Genomic DNA, 16,446 nt, shown 5'->3' with positions numbered 1-16,446 from the left:
AATTATACAAGATAAGAAGTCGGTGATAAACCCACATCCACAACCGATACTCAGACTCGACCTCAATGCATCATGTGCTGAAGCGAAAAGCAATCTTTGGCGGTTTACCGACGACATCTTTCAAGTCCACCACCACAAAGAATACCCTCATCTCAATTCTTGTCAGCTACCGGCGGCAACACTTTTCAGAGATGGCGTCAAGAACATATAATGTAAACTGCCATCTCCATCCTGCGATCACCATTCACTAACCGGTAAATAAAGGACGCAATCGACACCCTCAACACCCTCCAGACCCCCTTCGCTGTCATTGAGGCCCGCCGGAAAGCAGGCATTCGCCCCGATGCGAACTCCGTCCAGGAAATGAGAGGCTATCTGGCCCGGATAGGTTACTCGACATCATCTGATCTCGAGAAGCTCAACATCGTGCACGTTGCTGGCACCAAGGGGAAAGGAAGCACGTGTGCTTTTGTCGATTCCATTTTGTCAAAATGGCACCAGACGAAAGGGATTCCAAAAAAGGTTGGCTTATTCACCAGCCCACATTTGATCGCAGTCCGCGAAAGGATACGAATCAATTCTAGGCCGATTTCAGAGGAGATGTTTGCAAGGTATTTCTTCGAGGTCTGGGACAGGCTAGAGGACAACAGCACAGTTGCGACTGATCTCGTCGAGCCTGGCACGAAACCAATCTACGCGCGGTACCTGACTCTCATGAGCTACCATGTCTACCTGTCGGAAGGCGTCGACGTTGCCATTTATGAGACGGGAATAGGGGGCGAGTACGATGCCACGAATGTGGTGGAGCGGCCTGTGGCGAGCGGCATCAGCACATTGGGCATTGACCATGTCTATGTGTTGGGCGACACAGTTGACAAGATCGCGTGGCACAAGGCAGGAATCTTGAAGAAAGGCAGCCCTGGTTTCACCATCGAGCAGGTCGGTTCTGCTGCCGAGGTGCTCAAGAACAGAGCAGAGGAGAAGGGTGTCGATCTGAAGGTCCTCGAGGTCGATCAAAGGCTCCAAGGCGTGAGAGTTAGGCCCGATGCGAATTTCCAGAAGAAGAATGCTACGCTCGCAATTGCTTTGGCTGAGACGGCGCTGAAAAAGCTGGATCCCGATTTTAAGCCGGATGCGGCGGCATTGCCAAGTGAGTTTGTTGATGGGATAGAACAAGTCGTTTGGAGGGGACGGTGTGAGGTCAAAGAAGAGGACAATATTATTTGGCACGTGGACGGTGCGCACACCGTAGATAGCTTGAAGATGGCGGCCAGGTGGTTCGTCGAGGAAACCAAGACTGAGGGCAAGGGGCCAAAAGTTTTAATATTCAACCAACAAGGGCGGAGTGAGGCTGTCGACTTCCTGGACGGATTATGCAACACTGTGAAGAACGCCGATTCGACAGGTCAAGGGTTCCAGCATGTCATCTTCTGCACGAATGTCACATATGCTACGATGGGCTATAAGAGAGGTATAGTCCCCTGCACCACAATTTTGGACAAAGCTCATGGCTAACCTCAACCAGACTTTGTGAATCACCAGTACAACCCAGCTGACATCGAGAAAATGACCCAGCAACGTATATTTGCTGAGAAATGGGCATCACTCGACACATCTGCCAAGATTCTAGTGATACCTAGCATTGAGGAAGCCATCAACACTGCGAGAGGGTTGGCAAATTCCGAGGGAGAAGACGGCAGCAAGGTACAAGCACTCATCACAGGCAGTTTACATCTTGTTGGCGGAGCATTGGGAATTTTGGAGAAAGCTGATGCTCTTTAAACATCGGTTACAAGCAATTAGACGTCAGAGGGGCAGAGTTGAAGTGTGTCTTGACCACTTGACTTGCCCCAAATAGCCTGTTATTCAACTGACAGGTTTTGGTTTAGGACATCCCGTAATCCGTATACCGATAAGAAACACTATTTTGAGGGTGCATCAGATAAGACCAGCCTCAGTCCATATTTTCAGTCTTATTCCAAGCTTATATTGGCCTGGTTTCTGCCCACAGTGTGGCGGATGTCTCGTAAACGATTGCAAGGTTTGACTAAATTGAGCCTCGTCAACTCAGTTTGAGACGGGCGCCTCCTCTGCGGTATTTAAACTTCGCTTGGATCCCGCATTTCTTTTCTCTTCTCCTCGCATCTCTCTTACAATCAACACCTCCGACCTCGAGATTCAGGGCAGTCACGTTCTCTCTCACCAACAACGACGGTGCCACTTGAGCAGACGCCCACAATGGCAAAGATGACAAAGTATGAGACGCCAACGGGCTAACATAGAATTACACTCGTTGAGAAGTCATCATGTTCGTCCCGAGAACATGCTCATCCGCGAGCCACTTGAGGAAGATGCCGAGAATAACACGCTGCGCCGATGGCTGCGGCTCAGCTCTCTATCTTGCAAAATCTGGGATATGATCGAGTGGGCGATCTACGGCCGTTACCGCAATCAAGAAGACTACTTCACTGCCACGCGGGAATCAAACATACCTCCGGTCCGAAGCTTTCGCTACTTGATCCATTCATCCCAAACAACACCTGGGTATGAGCCAAGCGATGCGCCATGGGAAATCATCGTGTGATGTCTTCTGGTGGAGTCGCCGTCATCTGCGGGAAAGAATCCAGACTTGGAATCACTGGTCAATTGGCGAAACTATCCAGTTGCGCCACCCTCGGCCAAAATCACCTCTCCTTTGCACCGCTACAAAGCTGGATGCCCGTGTGAAGGAAAAGCCTATGGTTGTTGCTGCAGACCTTACCGAACCTGGGTAGACAAATGGTGTACTCGGAGCAGGACCCTTCAAAGACTTATTTGACGGGTAAAGAAGTTTGTTGAAGAGGCAGATCTGGGAAAGATGGTGGCACGATGGCCGAAAAATAAGAGCGAAGCGCAAAACACAACAATACAGGTGGAAGTCTTTGCTTTGCTGCCAAACCGCCCGATTTGGCGCCGTGCTCTGGTCTGTGATGCGAGCCTGGCTGATCTCAATACAGTCGTGGCAGTCACAATGCGGCCGGATAGGAATTACGGTTCCTCAAACGAGGCTGCCATCGGCAAACTGCCGGATTTATCTTTGCGAGGTATGATGAGAATTCACAGATTTGATTCTAGGGATATTGTGAAAGAGAAAGACTCAGAAATGAAAGTTAATGAGGACGGAGGATGCACGTTGGCGTTGCCACCCTGGATTGGATCGGGCTACCGCGGTTAAGCTGCGTATTGATAGTCATAGAGTCGTAGTTGATACCATGAAAAGAACCACATATTCACTCACTCAACGCTCGGATTAGTTGACTTCTGAGAATTAGTGTGAAGATGTTTGAGTGTCGTGTTTTTAAGGATTGGGAGTCTGGGTTGCGCCGAGATACAGGGAAAAGGGGGCCCCTTTTCAAGTTGCATTCAGATGCCGAGTGTCTTGTATGAACTTAGGGATAAAATTTGTCGCCAGTTTACATGACAACACGGTGAGATGGCCGAGCGGTCCAAGGCGCCAGGTTCAGGTCCACTTGAATTATCATACTGTAAAGTATTTCCTGGTCTCGAAAGGGGCGTGGGTTCGAATCCCACTCTCATCATTGTTTTACTTATTGGCTAAATAATAGCTTTGGTTTTTCTTTTTGACTGTATATCCTCCACGGACGTAATGCCAACTGGTACAAAAATGATGATTGCATCTTTGGACTGTTTTACCCTTGGTGATCCCCCTTGGATAGGTTACATATCGTAAAACTGATATCATTCCGAGATCGCAGCTCCAACTGCCGCGCTCAGCGGTATAATAGATATGTCAAAGGCATTGGTGCAGTAGCGAATGCATCTCGATCACGCGCAAGCGACCACACACCCTCGAGCCGCACTTGCATTTGAGGTTCCGTTGCAGCGGCATATCAAATCCTCTGCCCTCCCACGAACCAGGCTCCGAAGAACTCAATCAGCCCACAATGCCCTCATGGTGCTTTCTCATCCCAGTCCACCCAGTCGCTCGGGCGCCCGAATCCAACCCTGCGGCAATCCAACAAAACAACTTCAGCCGACATTAACCATTCTCCTTTTTTTGTTTTTATCCTGAGAAGTCTCTGACTCTCAGCTGACACCTGGTCCAGGTGTCCAGGTTTGACAGCGCTGCATCAGGCACCAGAAGGAGTGAAAAAGATGATATCCCCCTCGCAGGAGCGGATACCACCGGAAATGCGCTCCGATTTTGATTGGAGCGGGTAAAATGTCTGGATAAATGTCGAGCATTTCGTGGGGTGGGGTCCTGTGCTTCAAGCTCTCCCAGAGCTCGATCCTTCACCTGCAACACCAGGAAAAGAGACCAAGATGGGCGCCGTGTAAAGCCATGGAATCCATGGCGTAATGCCCGCCCTGCAGTGGGGGGTTTTCTCTACAGCATGGTATCGAGCCCAACCTTCCAGGCCACCGAGATTGTCACACTGGTGGTCACCGGTCAGGTACACGCGCATGGAGGGGCACTTTGGAGGAGAAGCTCCCCGCACTCGCCCCCCCCTCCGTCCAGTTCATCCATCGTTGCGGTCCTCCTGGTAGGTTCTGGCCATCTGGGATATCTCCGAGAAGCGGGTTTACTCTTCTTGCTGGGAGATTGAACATTAGCTCCTGAGTCGGGGTGGCTCGACTTGGCTTTCGTATATATTCGTAGGCCCTGGTGTCTTCCTTCTCTCTCTTTCTTGTCCATCCTTTTTCTTGACAATCCCCTAATCAGTTCCGCTCCGCAAGCAAGCGCTGATAGCTCATTGAATCTCTCTTATTCTTTCTTGTACAGTTCTTGCGCAGCCCTCCCATAGTCACAATGTCTTCCGTAAGTTCCGTCATAGCTTTCAAGAGCTTCAACAACTACCCCCCTACCGCGCAAGCTAACCGATGCCAAACAGAACCTTTCTTTCGTCCTCAACAAGCCCAATGACGTCTCCTTCGAGGAGCGCCCAATCCCCAAGCTCAAGTCCCCCCACGATGTTCTCGTCGCCATCAACTACACCGGCATCTGCGGCTCTGATGTCCACTACTGGGTCCACGGCGCCATTGGCCACTTCGTCGTGAAGGACCCCATGGTCCTCGGCCACGAGTCCGCCGGTACCGTCGTTGAGGTCGGCTCCGGAGTCACAGACCTCAAGAAGGGCGACCGTGTTGCCCTCGAGCCCGGCTACCCCTGCCGCCGCTGCCCCGACTGCCTTGGCGGCAGCTACAACCTCTGCCACGAGATGGTCTTCGCCGCCACTCCCCCCTACGACGGCACGCTAACAGGCTTCTGGTCCGCTCCCCACGACTTCTGCTATAAGCTGCCCGACAACGTGTCTCTCCAAGAGGGCGCCCTCATCGAGCCTCTCGCCGTGGCTGTTCACATCGTCAAGCAGGCCCGCGTCCAGCCTGGCAACAGCGTTGTCGTCATGGGCGCCGGCCCCGTCGGCCTCCTCTGTGCCGCCGTCGCTGCCTCCTTCGGCGCCACCAAGATCGTCCAGGTCGACATTGTCCAGTCGAAACTGGACTTTGCCAAGTCCTTTGCCGCCACCCACACCTACCTCTCCCAGCGTGTCTCCGCCGAGGAGAATGCCAAGAACCTCATCGCCTCTGCCAACCTCGGCAAGGGCGCCGACGTTGTCATTGACGCCTCCGGTGCCGAGCCTAGCATCCAGACCTCCCTCCACGTTGTCCGCATGGGTGGTACCTACGTCCAGGGCGGCATGGGCAAGTCGGACATCAACTTCCCTATCATGGCTCTCTGCCTGAAGGAGGTAACGGCCCGTGGCTCGTTCCGCTACGGCAGCGGTGATTACAAGCTTGCTATTGAGCTCGTGGCCGCTGGCAAGGTTGACGTCAAGAAGCTCGTCAATGGCGTCGTTGCGTTCAAGGATGCCGAGTCGGCGTTCAAGAAGGTCAAGGAGGGTGAGGTCATCAAGATTCTCATTGCCGGCCCCAACGAGAAGGTGGAGACCGAGCTTGACACCTCTGTTGACCCTGCCAAGCTTGAGGCGGCCAAGGGCAACACTGGCTGCTGCTAAGCAAGCAATATCAACAAAGTTAAACTAAAAACAACCGGAGAGAAGGGAAAAAGAACTTGCATGGTGGGTGTTATGGCGTACCGGACGGCATTGGGACATGGGACCTTGGTCTTTTAGCATACATATCATAAATTTTCTTTATTTTGACGTCTTTAGCAGCAGAGTTGTAGGGACCTTGGCTTGTCCAAACGACTCTTGGCAAGTCACTAATGTATTTGAGAATGCAACGTCTTATTCCTGCGTACCTACGTCATACGGCTATCAACTTCTTCCCCTTCTACACTTTCTATGTCTCCTCTTCCCATATCAGCCACGTAGTGTCTCCTATACTTGCGGCACGGTTTGCCCCTGTCAACGTGTTATATATCCTGAGTGAACTCAACTGTATATTGGCAGCGGTCTCTGAGTGTCTTTCTCAGAGCGCCCAAGGAAAGCCCGCGAGGTCCGCGCTGTTGAGCTGAATGTGATGAACAACTGAAGCATGAACTGGTGAATGGTGAAAGCCACTAGTCCTTTGAAGATGGTTAAGAGGCCCCAAAATAGATTCTGTATGGCTAAAGAGGTAGTCAATGGGTGGTGAGCGGTAGTCGAAAAGGGTTTCAGTGATAACATGAGGCCGTATGACTATATTTTAATGGCTTGATGATGTCTTGGCCTGCCCGGATGATCTCAGTACTTGAGCCAAGTCATTGCATGAAAGTTCTTTTAGGGGCTGTTAAACCGGCCTATTGTCTTTCTTCCAAGGCCTACCAACTGCATATCATCTAAGGTATGTCTGAGAATAAAACATCGTCCGTTTTCTCCCTTTGCCCTGTAAAAATCCCAGCAAATGAAAAGCGAAAAAGTCTAGATCATGCCCAAATACCTCGTCGAAATCTTGGTCTCCTTCGTCGCCCCCTTGACAGCAATAGAAACCACCTCCCCAGGAACAATATCCACCAAATTATCATCAAACTTGACCGCATCATCCTCGCACTCCAGCGCGACACCCTTGACGGGGACCTCAGCGCTGATGTCCACAGCCGTGGCATCATCATTGAGCACCACCTTGAGCTCCTTTGGCTTCTGGAGGTGCACATACTTGAGCGGCTCCGGCCAGTTGACATACCGCGCGATTTGCTTGCCATTCTGAACAATATACGCCGTCACGACAATCTTGTTCTCCTCTCCCTTGCCCTTCTCCCCCACAGGAACATCCAACGCGCCCACTTCCGTCGATCTATTCTCTGGCAGGACCAAACCCTCGGCAATCTTCTTTTCAAGCGTCAATTCCCCAGTAGTAATATCCCAAGCCTTGAGCACCACATCAACAGTCAAATCCTCAAGGGTAAGATTGCTCCCCCAGACTTCAATCTTAGTCTCAGTGTCAATATACACCCGCGTGTACTTATCCCTGGGGTGCTTGTGAATCTTGCGCGTGATCCCCGCCGAAACGGGCGCCATCTCCCGCTTGACCGTGTAAAAAGCGTGTTTTGGCCGGAGATAAAAGTCCACAATCGACCAACTCGTCACCGGCCAGCAGTCATTGATCTGCCACACCAAAGCACCCGCGTTGTACTCCCTCCCTGGACCCTTCCACTGCCTCTTCCAGAGTCTGTACGCGCTGGCAAGACACTCTGCCTGCATCAACTGGGTAGAGTAGACAAACTGTTCCAAGGGGTCAGGGGCATATCTCATGTTCTCCACCAGATACAGAGCGATTCTCCTCTCGTGACCGTCGGCCTTGTTGTGGAAGTCGACAGTGGAAGACTGGGGGTATCGGTCCGGGTCGTCTTTGCCGAGAGGCAGATACGCGTCGATGGTCTTGACGTCGGGGAAAGCCTGCATGCCAAACTCGCTGACGAATCTTCCAGAGAGCTTGTCAAAATCCTGCCACTTCTCCTGGGTACCATGCCAGACGTTCCACTGGTGGATATCGCCCACCGTGGCATCGTGTGTATCCCTTCCCGCACCCCACGGACTGCCAGGATGGTAGAAAGTACTTGGAATGAGTTCCGCGCAGGCATCACTGAGAATCTTCTCATAGATGTATCTCGCTGGGAAGTCGGTCTGAAGCCAAGATTCGGCGTCCTTGTTCTCAAAATCGTAGGTCAACCCAGCAGACTCCTGATACTGGTAGTCCTCATTGTTGCCAGCCCAGATGACGATAGAAGGGTGGTGTCTGAGGAGCTTGACGTTCTCACGGGCCTCCCGGTCAATAGACTTCCTCAGCTCAGGCCAGGCAGGGTAGTTGCCACAGCCAAACATGAAGTCTTGCCACACGAGAACGCCGAGCTCGTCGCATGCATCATAGAAGGCCTGTTCCTCGTAGATGCCGCCGCCCCAAACACGGACCATGAACTGGTTGCCATCACGGATAAGAGAAATCCATTCGTAGTATTTTTGGGCTGTGATACGGGGGATAAAGTTGTCGGCGGGGATCCAGTCCGAGCCACCGCAGTAGATGGGAATATTGTTGACGCGGAAGAAGAAGGAGGTTCCGGGCTGGTCAAGGAGTGGTTGCTGAACGAGCTCGGCTCGGCGAAGACCGATCCGTTTGCTGATGCTGGAAATCTCATCATCACCACTCAGTATAGTGGCAGTGAGTGTGTAAAGGGGCTGTTCTCCATAGCGGAAGGGATACCAAAGCGAAGGATTGTCGAGATGGAAGGAAACTGTGACGCTGCCGGAGCCATTGGCGTCTGCGGTTTGGGATGCCACTTGTTCACCATCGAGCGAGAGCTCAAATTTGACCTTTCCACCTGGCCCCTCAACTTCAGCTGTGGCCTTGATGCCGGCTGACTTAAGATTCTCGGAGATGGTGCTGTCAAAGCTGAGGTCTGCAAGTCTCGTTTCGTAGATTTCGAGGTTGATTGGCCGCCATGGCCCGCAAGTCAGGAGCGCCGGGCCCCAGTCCCATCCCTATTTCTCATTGTTAGCAAGATAGTCCTTGACAGCCTGCACAAGAGAGATCATACCCAGTGATACTGCGCCTTCCTCACAGCCAATCTCGAATTATCACCATTCCACACACCCCACTTGTGTTCAGGATACTTCTCAACCAGCTTCCAGCCCCTGAGATAGGCACTGTCAAAGCTGATAACAAGCTCGTTCTCCTCCTTCAACAGTCCTGTCACCTCCACCCTCTCAGGGGTGAACATATTATCTGTCTCCAAGATCGTGGTCCCGTTCACCTTTACAGTCGCAAAGGTGTCCAACCCGTCGAAGGCCAACACAGCCTTGGCCCCCTCTGGGACGGGCTGTCCCTTGAACGTAGTCTTGTAGACCCATTGCGCCTCGCCCACCCATTGCACATCGAGCTCGTTCTTGCCAATGAAGGGGTCGGGGATGATCTTGTGGTGAATGAGGTCGAGGTGGACGTTGGTCGGGAACTGGGAAACGGGGAGGAACTCGGCGTCTTCCTTGTCGAGCTGCTTGAACTCCCAGTTCTTGTCGACGGGGACCACGATAACGGCGGCGGCGGGAGCCATAGTACATAAACTCCTATCGTATGGTGGGGTTGTTGGTGGTGAGGGGCAGTGAGGGGAACGACAGTGGGGTACAGGTGGTGGAAGGAGGGACAGCCTGGTGATGACTCTCACAGAGAGATACAAACTGTGGTTGCTGCTGCTGCTGCCGACAAGAGAGTTGTGTATTTCTTGAACATGTCCAGAGCAAGAGCCGTCTTATAGCTCTTCAATGTTTCCTCTCATGGCCTGGAATTCGAGCTGCCGCTCACCGTGTTGAAGACCGCGGGGGAAGGCACCCCGAGGGAACAAATGGAGTTGCGAATGAAGAAGGAGCTCCCCTGGCCTCACCCCACACGCCCAGGGCTGCAGGTCATCCATTCTGGCCGTCCATCCCGTGTTGGGGTCTGCAGATGGAGCTTGCTTTCTCCAATTGTGATGCTGTTGTTGGTAGTATCTAAGTGCAAAATTGGGGCATTTGCTTGGTGGTTGCTTGTGGCACCAGCCCATCATGATTGATGCCAGTCATGAGCTTGTAACTATAACGAGGTCATGAGCTCTCTCTTGAATGCTTCAGAAACGAATTTTGTCCACTTCTGCTCTCTTTGTGTCAGAAAACATTGCCGAGTCAGAGGATCAAAGCTCCTGCTGATGATAGTGCGGAAGTTCCTTGGGCGCCCGGAAGGACGCTGTCCGCGTCCGTTTTAGGCTAAACTCCAACCTCACCTCACCAGCTAGCAGCTCATGATGGCCGAAGTATAGCCAGTCAGCTCACCAGATAGGAGCGCATATGGAAGTTTTTGTTTCGCCGTGACAATCTGCAGCGACGGACTGCGTTGGTCCAGCCTTGTGCATATCGGACCCTTCGTTTCTGCCATCTATATCACATGCATCGGCAACAGCATGATAACCCCCAAGGCACCCGCCGTTGCATCAAGACAGACGAAGATCAAAAAATATAGAAGAAATAACTCATGTAGGCTATGCAGTACCAAAAAAACAAAAAAAAAAAAAAAGAAACAAAGAGTGTCTAGAGAGACAGACCCGCCCGCTCCTGTACCAACTCCATGCCACATGATAAGCGTCGTGCAGAATAAATATGCCATAAAAAGTCCATACACATCGTCAGTCCATTACCAGGTATTAGTCGCCGCATGGTATCATTAGGTCCTCGTCTTTCGACTCCCATCATCAACAACACCCCCTGTTTCTTCTCCTTCCCGTCAGCGTGAAAACTTCCTCCCATTCTCTCAGCCCACCCTGTCCCATCCGTTTTGGCTTTCCCCTTCTCCTTCTTCCCCCGACGCCAACGTCATCAGCCGTCAAAGTGCTCTTGATGCTCCCGCCATCACTTGCGCCAGCATTCCACAGCGCGCTAGCATCACCATACTGAATCCCACTCATCGGATCGTCAGGATCAATCTCTCCCAACTCAATCTTGGTCAAAATCATCCTCGCCAACCTCCCAAAGACCTCATCCACACCCTCCCCACTCAGCGCCGAAACCTCCATCGTCACAGGAATGTTCACCATGTTCGCCCACCTCGACGCCTCAACCGCGCCGACCTCCCTCCCATCCGGCGCAATCGTCGCCTTCAGTTGTGACCCCAGCCCCGGGTGAATAGTCGACATACTAGAATACGAACTCGGCACCATCGGTGTCTGCTGACCCCTCCCCCCTTGCTCAGTCCGATCCGTCATCGTCGTCGTCGTAGTCTGAAAAGAAGTAACACTGCTACTGGCGATACTGCTCGGCGTCGGCAACCCCCCACCCCTCCCACCCCCTACTCCTAGCCTATTGTCTCTCCCCCAGTCATCATTATCCTCATAATCCGAGTACGCTCCCGTCTGGCTAGCCGCCAAGTCGACTTTATTCCCCACCAACAACAGACTCAAATTCGGACTCGCCAGCGCCCTCGCATCGTTCAGAAAAGGCTGCAGACTGTTGAAGCTCGCATGGCTGGTGACATCATACACCAGTATCGCGCCCGCCGCGCCCCGATAGTACGACCTCGACACCGACCTGAACCTTTCCGTGCCCGCGGTATCCCAAAGCTGGAGTTTGATTCGCTTCCTCCTTGCGCCGGTACCGACTTTGATGATCTTCGAGGCAAACTCGACGCCGATAGTCTGGGAGGATAGCACGCGCCACTCGGACTTGACGAAACGATGGAGGAGACAGGACCTTTACAATGCATACAGGCAAGTCAGCAAGAGTTCAAAGTTGGGGATTGGTGGCATGGGGGGAAACAGACTTTCCAGTCCCGCTTGGACCTAGCAGTATGATTTTGGCCAAGTAGTCGTACATGCTCCCTAGCTCTTGTTCTCTGTCCTGTCCGCGGGTAACTGTGCCGGCGCTGCTCGTGTCGCTCGCGGCGGAGGATCCCCGGCGGGGCCGGCCGAAGCCGGAGAGCTCAACGTAGCTGCTCATGCGATCGTTTTTATCTGGGTGTTTCGCCTCAAATATGGTTTATGAAAAGGGTTCTGGTGTGGTGTTGGGTAGTGGTAGCGTTTGTGTGTGCTATGCGCGCGCAACTCCAAGAATGTCTCGGGCGGGGTTCGTTCGTAGCGTCGTGGATCTCTCTCGCTCAAAGTGTTTGACGACCCTCGGTGGTCTTTGTTACTCGAGTGTGGAAACCTGTTGCTCCCTGTGTGTTGCTCTATGGCGCAAAAAAGCTGGTAATTCGTGTATCCTTCTGTATAACAAAAATAATAACTAAAAAGACCAGCCACACATGAAACCTGCGTTTGCGCCAACCGGAAATTTGTGCGTTTTCGTCGATCGAAAAGGTTGAACTTTGCGACACCAAAGACAAGCAAGATTAAAGAGAGGAGCGGTGTGGTACACAGTACAACACCTGCATGGAAAAAAAAGTGGGCTCCCGTTCTTTTCGTTTTCTCCTTCTCCTTCGCGATGCGATCAACTTTATTCAGACTGCAATCAAAAAGGGAAAGCCAGTTTGTTGAAAGAGCTGGTGTAAAGGTTCGGTTCCACGACGCCGGCCTTATCTGCAAGCAAAGAAACGAGATCAGACAAGGGGGGAACCAGACGGCAGGGAAAGCGAGCACGAGGGACGATGGCTGCAGGGTGACATGTGCGTGTGGGGGAAAATGTGGCTGGTGTGGCAGTTGGGCTCGTAACGTTTCGTAACGGTGACAAAGCCACACCAACGATGCGGCGGAGACCCTGCAGATGCTTCACAATTTTTGAGGCTTGAGCTCAGACAGCTCGAGACCCACTCCATGTGCTCATGCATCTATCGGGGACTGCTTAACATGGAACCGAGGCATTCCCGGTCAATGCAACCTCCCCCACAGAGCTCGGCACTCGGATGACCCACTTTATTTAACAACACCAAGACCATCGTCGTCACTTACACCAGGGACACGACCGGCCCGGCAGGTATTTTACCATTTACATATAATTTTAGATCTCTTCCATCTCAACCTGACACTACCACTACCCCACCTTGTTCCCTCATCCCATCCCATCCACATCCTCCTCCAGTGATCCAAAATGAAAATCGACGGTCGCAGCTTTGTCATCTCAGGCGGGTAAGCTGACCCGGCTTCACCTCAGCTTCTTATCACCATACTGACCATCTCTCCCAGCGCCTCTGGCCTAGGCCTCGCCACAGCCCGCACCCTCATCTCCTCCGGCGCCTCCGTTGCCATCCTGGATCTCAACGAAGAAACCGGCGCCAAAGCCGTAGCCTCCCTCGGCGGCGCCCCATCAGCCAAATTCTTCCCCTGCGATGTCTCTTTCACCGACTCAGTCTCCTCTGCCGTCTCTGCCGTGACCTCATGGATCAAGGAAATTGGCAAGCCCCTCGCGGGTATCATCCCAGCGGCTGGTGTCGGCGCCCCAGGTCTGATCCTCGACAAGCGCCTCAACCCCGTCTCCCTGGATAGCATCGACTTTGTCCTCAACATTAACCTCCGGGGTACTCTTGATGTTACTCGTCAGTTTCTGCCTCTCCTGGCCAAATCTGAGCCCTATGGCCCGGACAAGGAAAGGGGTGTGGTTGTCATGGTGGCCAGCTCCGCCGCCTTTGAGGGACAGATGGGTCAGGTGGCCTACGCGGCGAGCAAAGGCGCTGTTGCCTCCATGACTCTGCCCATGGCTCGGGATCTCGCAAGATTTGGCATCAGAGTTGTGACCATTGCGCCTAGCATGTTCGACTCGGCCATGACGGCCATGATGTCGGACAAGGTGAGAGAGGGCCTTCAAAAGGCCATGGAATTCCCGGCGAGGGCGGGTCAGCCAGAGGAGTTCGCTTCCTTGGTGAAGCAAACAATCGAGAACGTCATGCTGAATGGAGTTGTTATCCGGTTGGATGGCGCAACCCGCATGCCAAGTAAGCTGTAAGAAGCAGCTTCTCATATTTCCCTGTGTTACAATTGTTACATTTGTGGTTAGAGAAACTACTATACATCTCGGGCGGCCTTTTATTTCACATGCCAGCTCCCCACATCAACCGTGACAGCCGTGTAAGCAACCAGTGTCAGTACTTTGTATGAATCTCCTGAATTCTTCGGCCCATTTCCCGCCAGGTCCCAGATTGTTCAGCAAGTGATAGCCCAATGAAACATGCAAAAGGGCACGGCAAGTCCTGCAAAGGATGACCTAGTATCACATTTCCCCAACTCTGCCGAACTTCAATGTTAAATAAGAATGAGAAAACGGCAGACAGCAATCCCGAACAAGCAATGAAAGACAAGACCAATATCAAAACGCAAAACTCCACATAAAACACGAAAACGCCGATCGGGACAGGACATGACCCCCATTGACAAACAACACCGGCTCAGCTCCTGTGAGCCGGTAATGTGCCCCAGTATCAGAAGACGCCGTCGTCAAGATCAAGATGAGGAGCGCTTCTCATGAGTGTTTCCACTCTCATTCTCGGAGCTCTTGCCACTGCCATGACCAGAAGTCACCCCAGATTCCACTGAACCACTGCCCCTGTTGCGAGAGCGGGTGTCGTCACGGAGACGCCCGACTTCATCAGGACAATACCGGTCTTCACCAGGACGGTACCGATCTGTCGCAGGGCGGCCACTCCATCGCTGGTACACTGGGGGCGGGGTCAGCCGAACCCGGGCGTCGGCGGGTGAACGCTCACGGTGCCGACGCCCTCGGGAAGTCTGCGGAGAACGGGTAGGGGAGCGGGAACGGCGGCGTGCTACCGTGGCCAGCCGTGATCCCACGGCCAAACCTTCGAGATAGGCACAAGTCACCTCGGCACTCTCCCTGGATGGATTTATCACGTCCATCCCAGTGATCCGTTGTATTTGGTTTAGCAATTCTGCCTGCTGGGCCGCGCTGATGACGGACACCAGAGTGCCACCGGAGGCTGGGACGCCCGTCATTTCGACATCTTGGTCTTGCTTGATAGGCACTCGGGTGAAGTTATCCCGTGCACTGGAAGCGGGTGCCTGGAGATGGGCGATCGTCGCCTCAAGACGAGCAACTGAGGTCGCAAGGTAAGCGATGGATGCTTCAGAACGCATGGAAGATGACGCTTGAGATGGGAGGAGGCGTGCCTAGAGACGAGTGTTAGGTGCGTTAGAACGAGAAGCAGGAGAACCGTGACGAACTGTAGCAGCCTCTCTGTTTTGTAAACGCTGAGCAGACCCACTGACCTGGGTTCTTGGCTCGCCCCCTGAGCTCGCTGAGGGGACCGTAGACCGACTTGCCCGGCTGTTCTGCCGAAGGTAATCCAACCCTTTCATGGCTGCATCCTCCTTGGCTTGCCGGGCTGTTTCAAAAAGACGGTCACTTCTCAACAGTGCGCCGTCGATTTTGACATGGCACCCGTGTCTGCCGTCGGAGGTTTCGAAGGCTTCGAACACTGGGTTGAAGCGACGCCGTTGGCACGCGAATGAAAGCTTTTGGGGGGCGTTCGCCAGCGCTTCAGCGGTCTGACGGGGCGTCGATGAGGCTCGAGGGGTGTAAGGCTGAAGGGCACCGCTACTCCTCAAAGACAGCTGGGCAAGGGGAGGAGCAGGTGTCCACCTAGGCCCCGGACCCATGGCTTCTCCACGTCGACCAAGAACCTCGCGCCTGAAGCGATCCTGAGGGGTACCCTGAATAGGGATTGGTCCATAATGAGCCCCCGGATGACCCTGGGGGACTTGAACTGGGGTCGTTTGACCCCAGAGAGGAAGAGGACGGTCGATGACCGGGGTGGGAGGGATTCCGAACGAGGGGGCTCCATACCCGGGGCGGGAGGGACCGAGGTGAGGCATTATATCTATGTCAAAATATTTAGATCAATCGCTTTTCAAATTCTGCAATTCAACATACCACTAGCTGTGGCCCGTTGGAGCTGGACCTGCTTTCGGGGACCTTGGGGAGCCTCACGGGTGCGAAGTGGTAGCGTCATGCCTGCACATAAACCTTAGCTTGATGTCACTGCTGATGATGGAAATTTGTGCTTCCGTACTGTTGTGGGGCTCCCGCTGCGATGCCATGGTTCGTCCTACTTGACAGCTTTGATGAGAGGACCGTCGCAAAGATGCCAAGGATGTTTGTAGAAAAGGGTGACGTCGGACAGGTTGCTCGAGAACACAGAAGTGGGTTTAGATGATGATTGGATAGGCGTGTAGGTTTCCTCTTCGGAGCGGTTGTCCAAGTTCGTGTTTGTTGCTGGCAGAGAAACTCCACGAAGCTGTGGTTTTTGGATCCAAGAGAAGAGAGGAAGAGCCAGCAGAAACCTGGAAGCTTTGCAGTAGGAGGTAAGTAAACAGACGACGCCAACGATAGCACGGGCCTTTCAGGAATGAGCAAGTGCTGAAGAGAAGGGAAAGCACGAATGAGATGACGCAAAGGCAGCCTAAGTGAAATGAGCGGAAACCTGAACATAGGTAAAAGACGGCAGGAGTGCCAGGCACCGGAGAAAGAACGCCGCGAGAGAGGTGACCATTATTGCTTCAATGGCCATGATTCACCCTGTTTAAAACACTTATGATGTGACCAA

General features: G+C 53.0%; 6 protein-coding genes and 1 non-coding gene across 7 annotated transcripts; 3 read left to right on the top strand and 4 right to left on the bottom strand.

Annotated features, from left to right (window-relative positions):
* Positions 1-65: 65 nt before the first annotated feature.
* Positions 66-2,837, top strand: MET7 (Folylpolyglutamate synthetase; the record flags this gene model as incomplete). Its single annotated transcript, XM_062906701.1, has 3 exons — positions 66-212; positions 265-1,471; positions 1,526-2,837. 3 exons carry the CDS (start codon positions 66-68, stop codon positions 1,780-1,782), a joined length of 1,611 nt encoding a protein of 536 aa, XP_062769580.1. The 3' UTR covers positions 1,783-2,837.
* Positions 2,838-3,466: 629 nt separating this feature from the next.
* Positions 3,467-3,578, bottom strand: QC763_0002020. The gene has a single exon. It is a non-coding gene; the product is annotated as a tRNA-Leu (tRNA).
* Positions 3,579-3,671: 93 nt separating this feature from the next.
* XYL2_2 (Endo-1,4-beta-xylanase 2) lies at positions 3,672-6,259 on the top strand. Its single transcript, XM_062906700.1, has 2 exons — positions 3,672-4,819; positions 4,893-6,259. The coding sequence occupies exons 1-2, from the start codon at positions 4,811-4,813 to the stop codon at positions 6,015-6,017; spliced, it is 1,134 nt and encodes a 377-aa protein (XP_062769579.1). The 5' UTR covers positions 3,672-4,810; the 3' UTR covers positions 6,018-6,259.
* Positions 6,260-6,703: 444 nt separating this feature from the next.
* MAN9 (Beta-mannosidase B) lies at positions 6,704-10,391 on the bottom strand. The gene is made up of 2 exons (XM_062906699.1): positions 8,975-10,391; positions 6,704-8,918 (listed from the first exon to the last, which is right to left on the bottom strand). Exons 1-2 carry the CDS (start codon positions 9,485-9,487, stop codon positions 6,864-6,866), a joined length of 2,568 nt encoding a protein of 855 aa, XP_062769578.1. The 5' UTR covers positions 9,488-10,391; the 3' UTR covers positions 6,704-6,863.
* Positions 10,392-10,654: 263 nt separating this feature from the next.
* On the bottom strand, positions 10,655-12,501 carry QC763_101470 (uncharacterized protein; the record flags this gene model as incomplete). Its single annotated transcript, XM_062906698.1, has 2 exons — positions 11,719-12,501; positions 10,655-11,648 (listed from the first exon to the last, which is right to left on the bottom strand). The coding sequence occupies exons 1-2, from the start codon at positions 11,892-11,894 to the stop codon at positions 10,655-10,657; spliced, it is 1,170 nt and encodes a 389-aa protein (XP_062769577.1). The 5' UTR covers positions 11,895-12,501.
* A 221-nt stretch (positions 12,502-12,722) lies between these two features.
* Positions 12,723-14,000, top strand: QC763_101460 (uncharacterized protein). Its single transcript, XM_062906697.1, has 2 exons — positions 12,723-13,018; positions 13,076-14,000. Exons 1-2 carry the CDS (start codon positions 12,981-12,983, stop codon positions 13,830-13,832), a joined length of 795 nt encoding a protein of 264 aa, XP_062769576.1. The 5' UTR covers positions 12,723-12,980; the 3' UTR covers positions 13,833-14,000.
* On the bottom strand, positions 13,950-15,940 carry QC763_101455 (uncharacterized protein; the record flags this gene model as incomplete). Its single annotated transcript, XM_062906696.1, has 4 exons — positions 13,950-15,010; positions 15,065-15,720; positions 15,774-15,854; positions 15,913-15,940. The coding sequence occupies 4 exons, from the start codon at positions 15,938-15,940 to the stop codon at positions 14,327-14,329; spliced, it is 1,449 nt and encodes a 482-aa protein (XP_062769575.1). The 3' UTR covers positions 13,950-14,326.
* Between the last annotated feature and the right edge of the window lie 506 nt (positions 15,941-16,446).

This window comes from Podospora pseudopauciseta, chromosome 1 (assembly GCF_035222475.1).
Source record: "Podospora pseudopauciseta strain CBS 411.78 chromosome 1, whole genome shotgun sequence".
Taxonomy (NCBI): Eukaryota; Fungi; Ascomycota; class Sordariomycetes; order Sordariales; family Podosporaceae; genus Podospora; species Podospora pseudopauciseta.
This window is presented reverse-complemented; position numbering and strand designations above follow the sequence as displayed.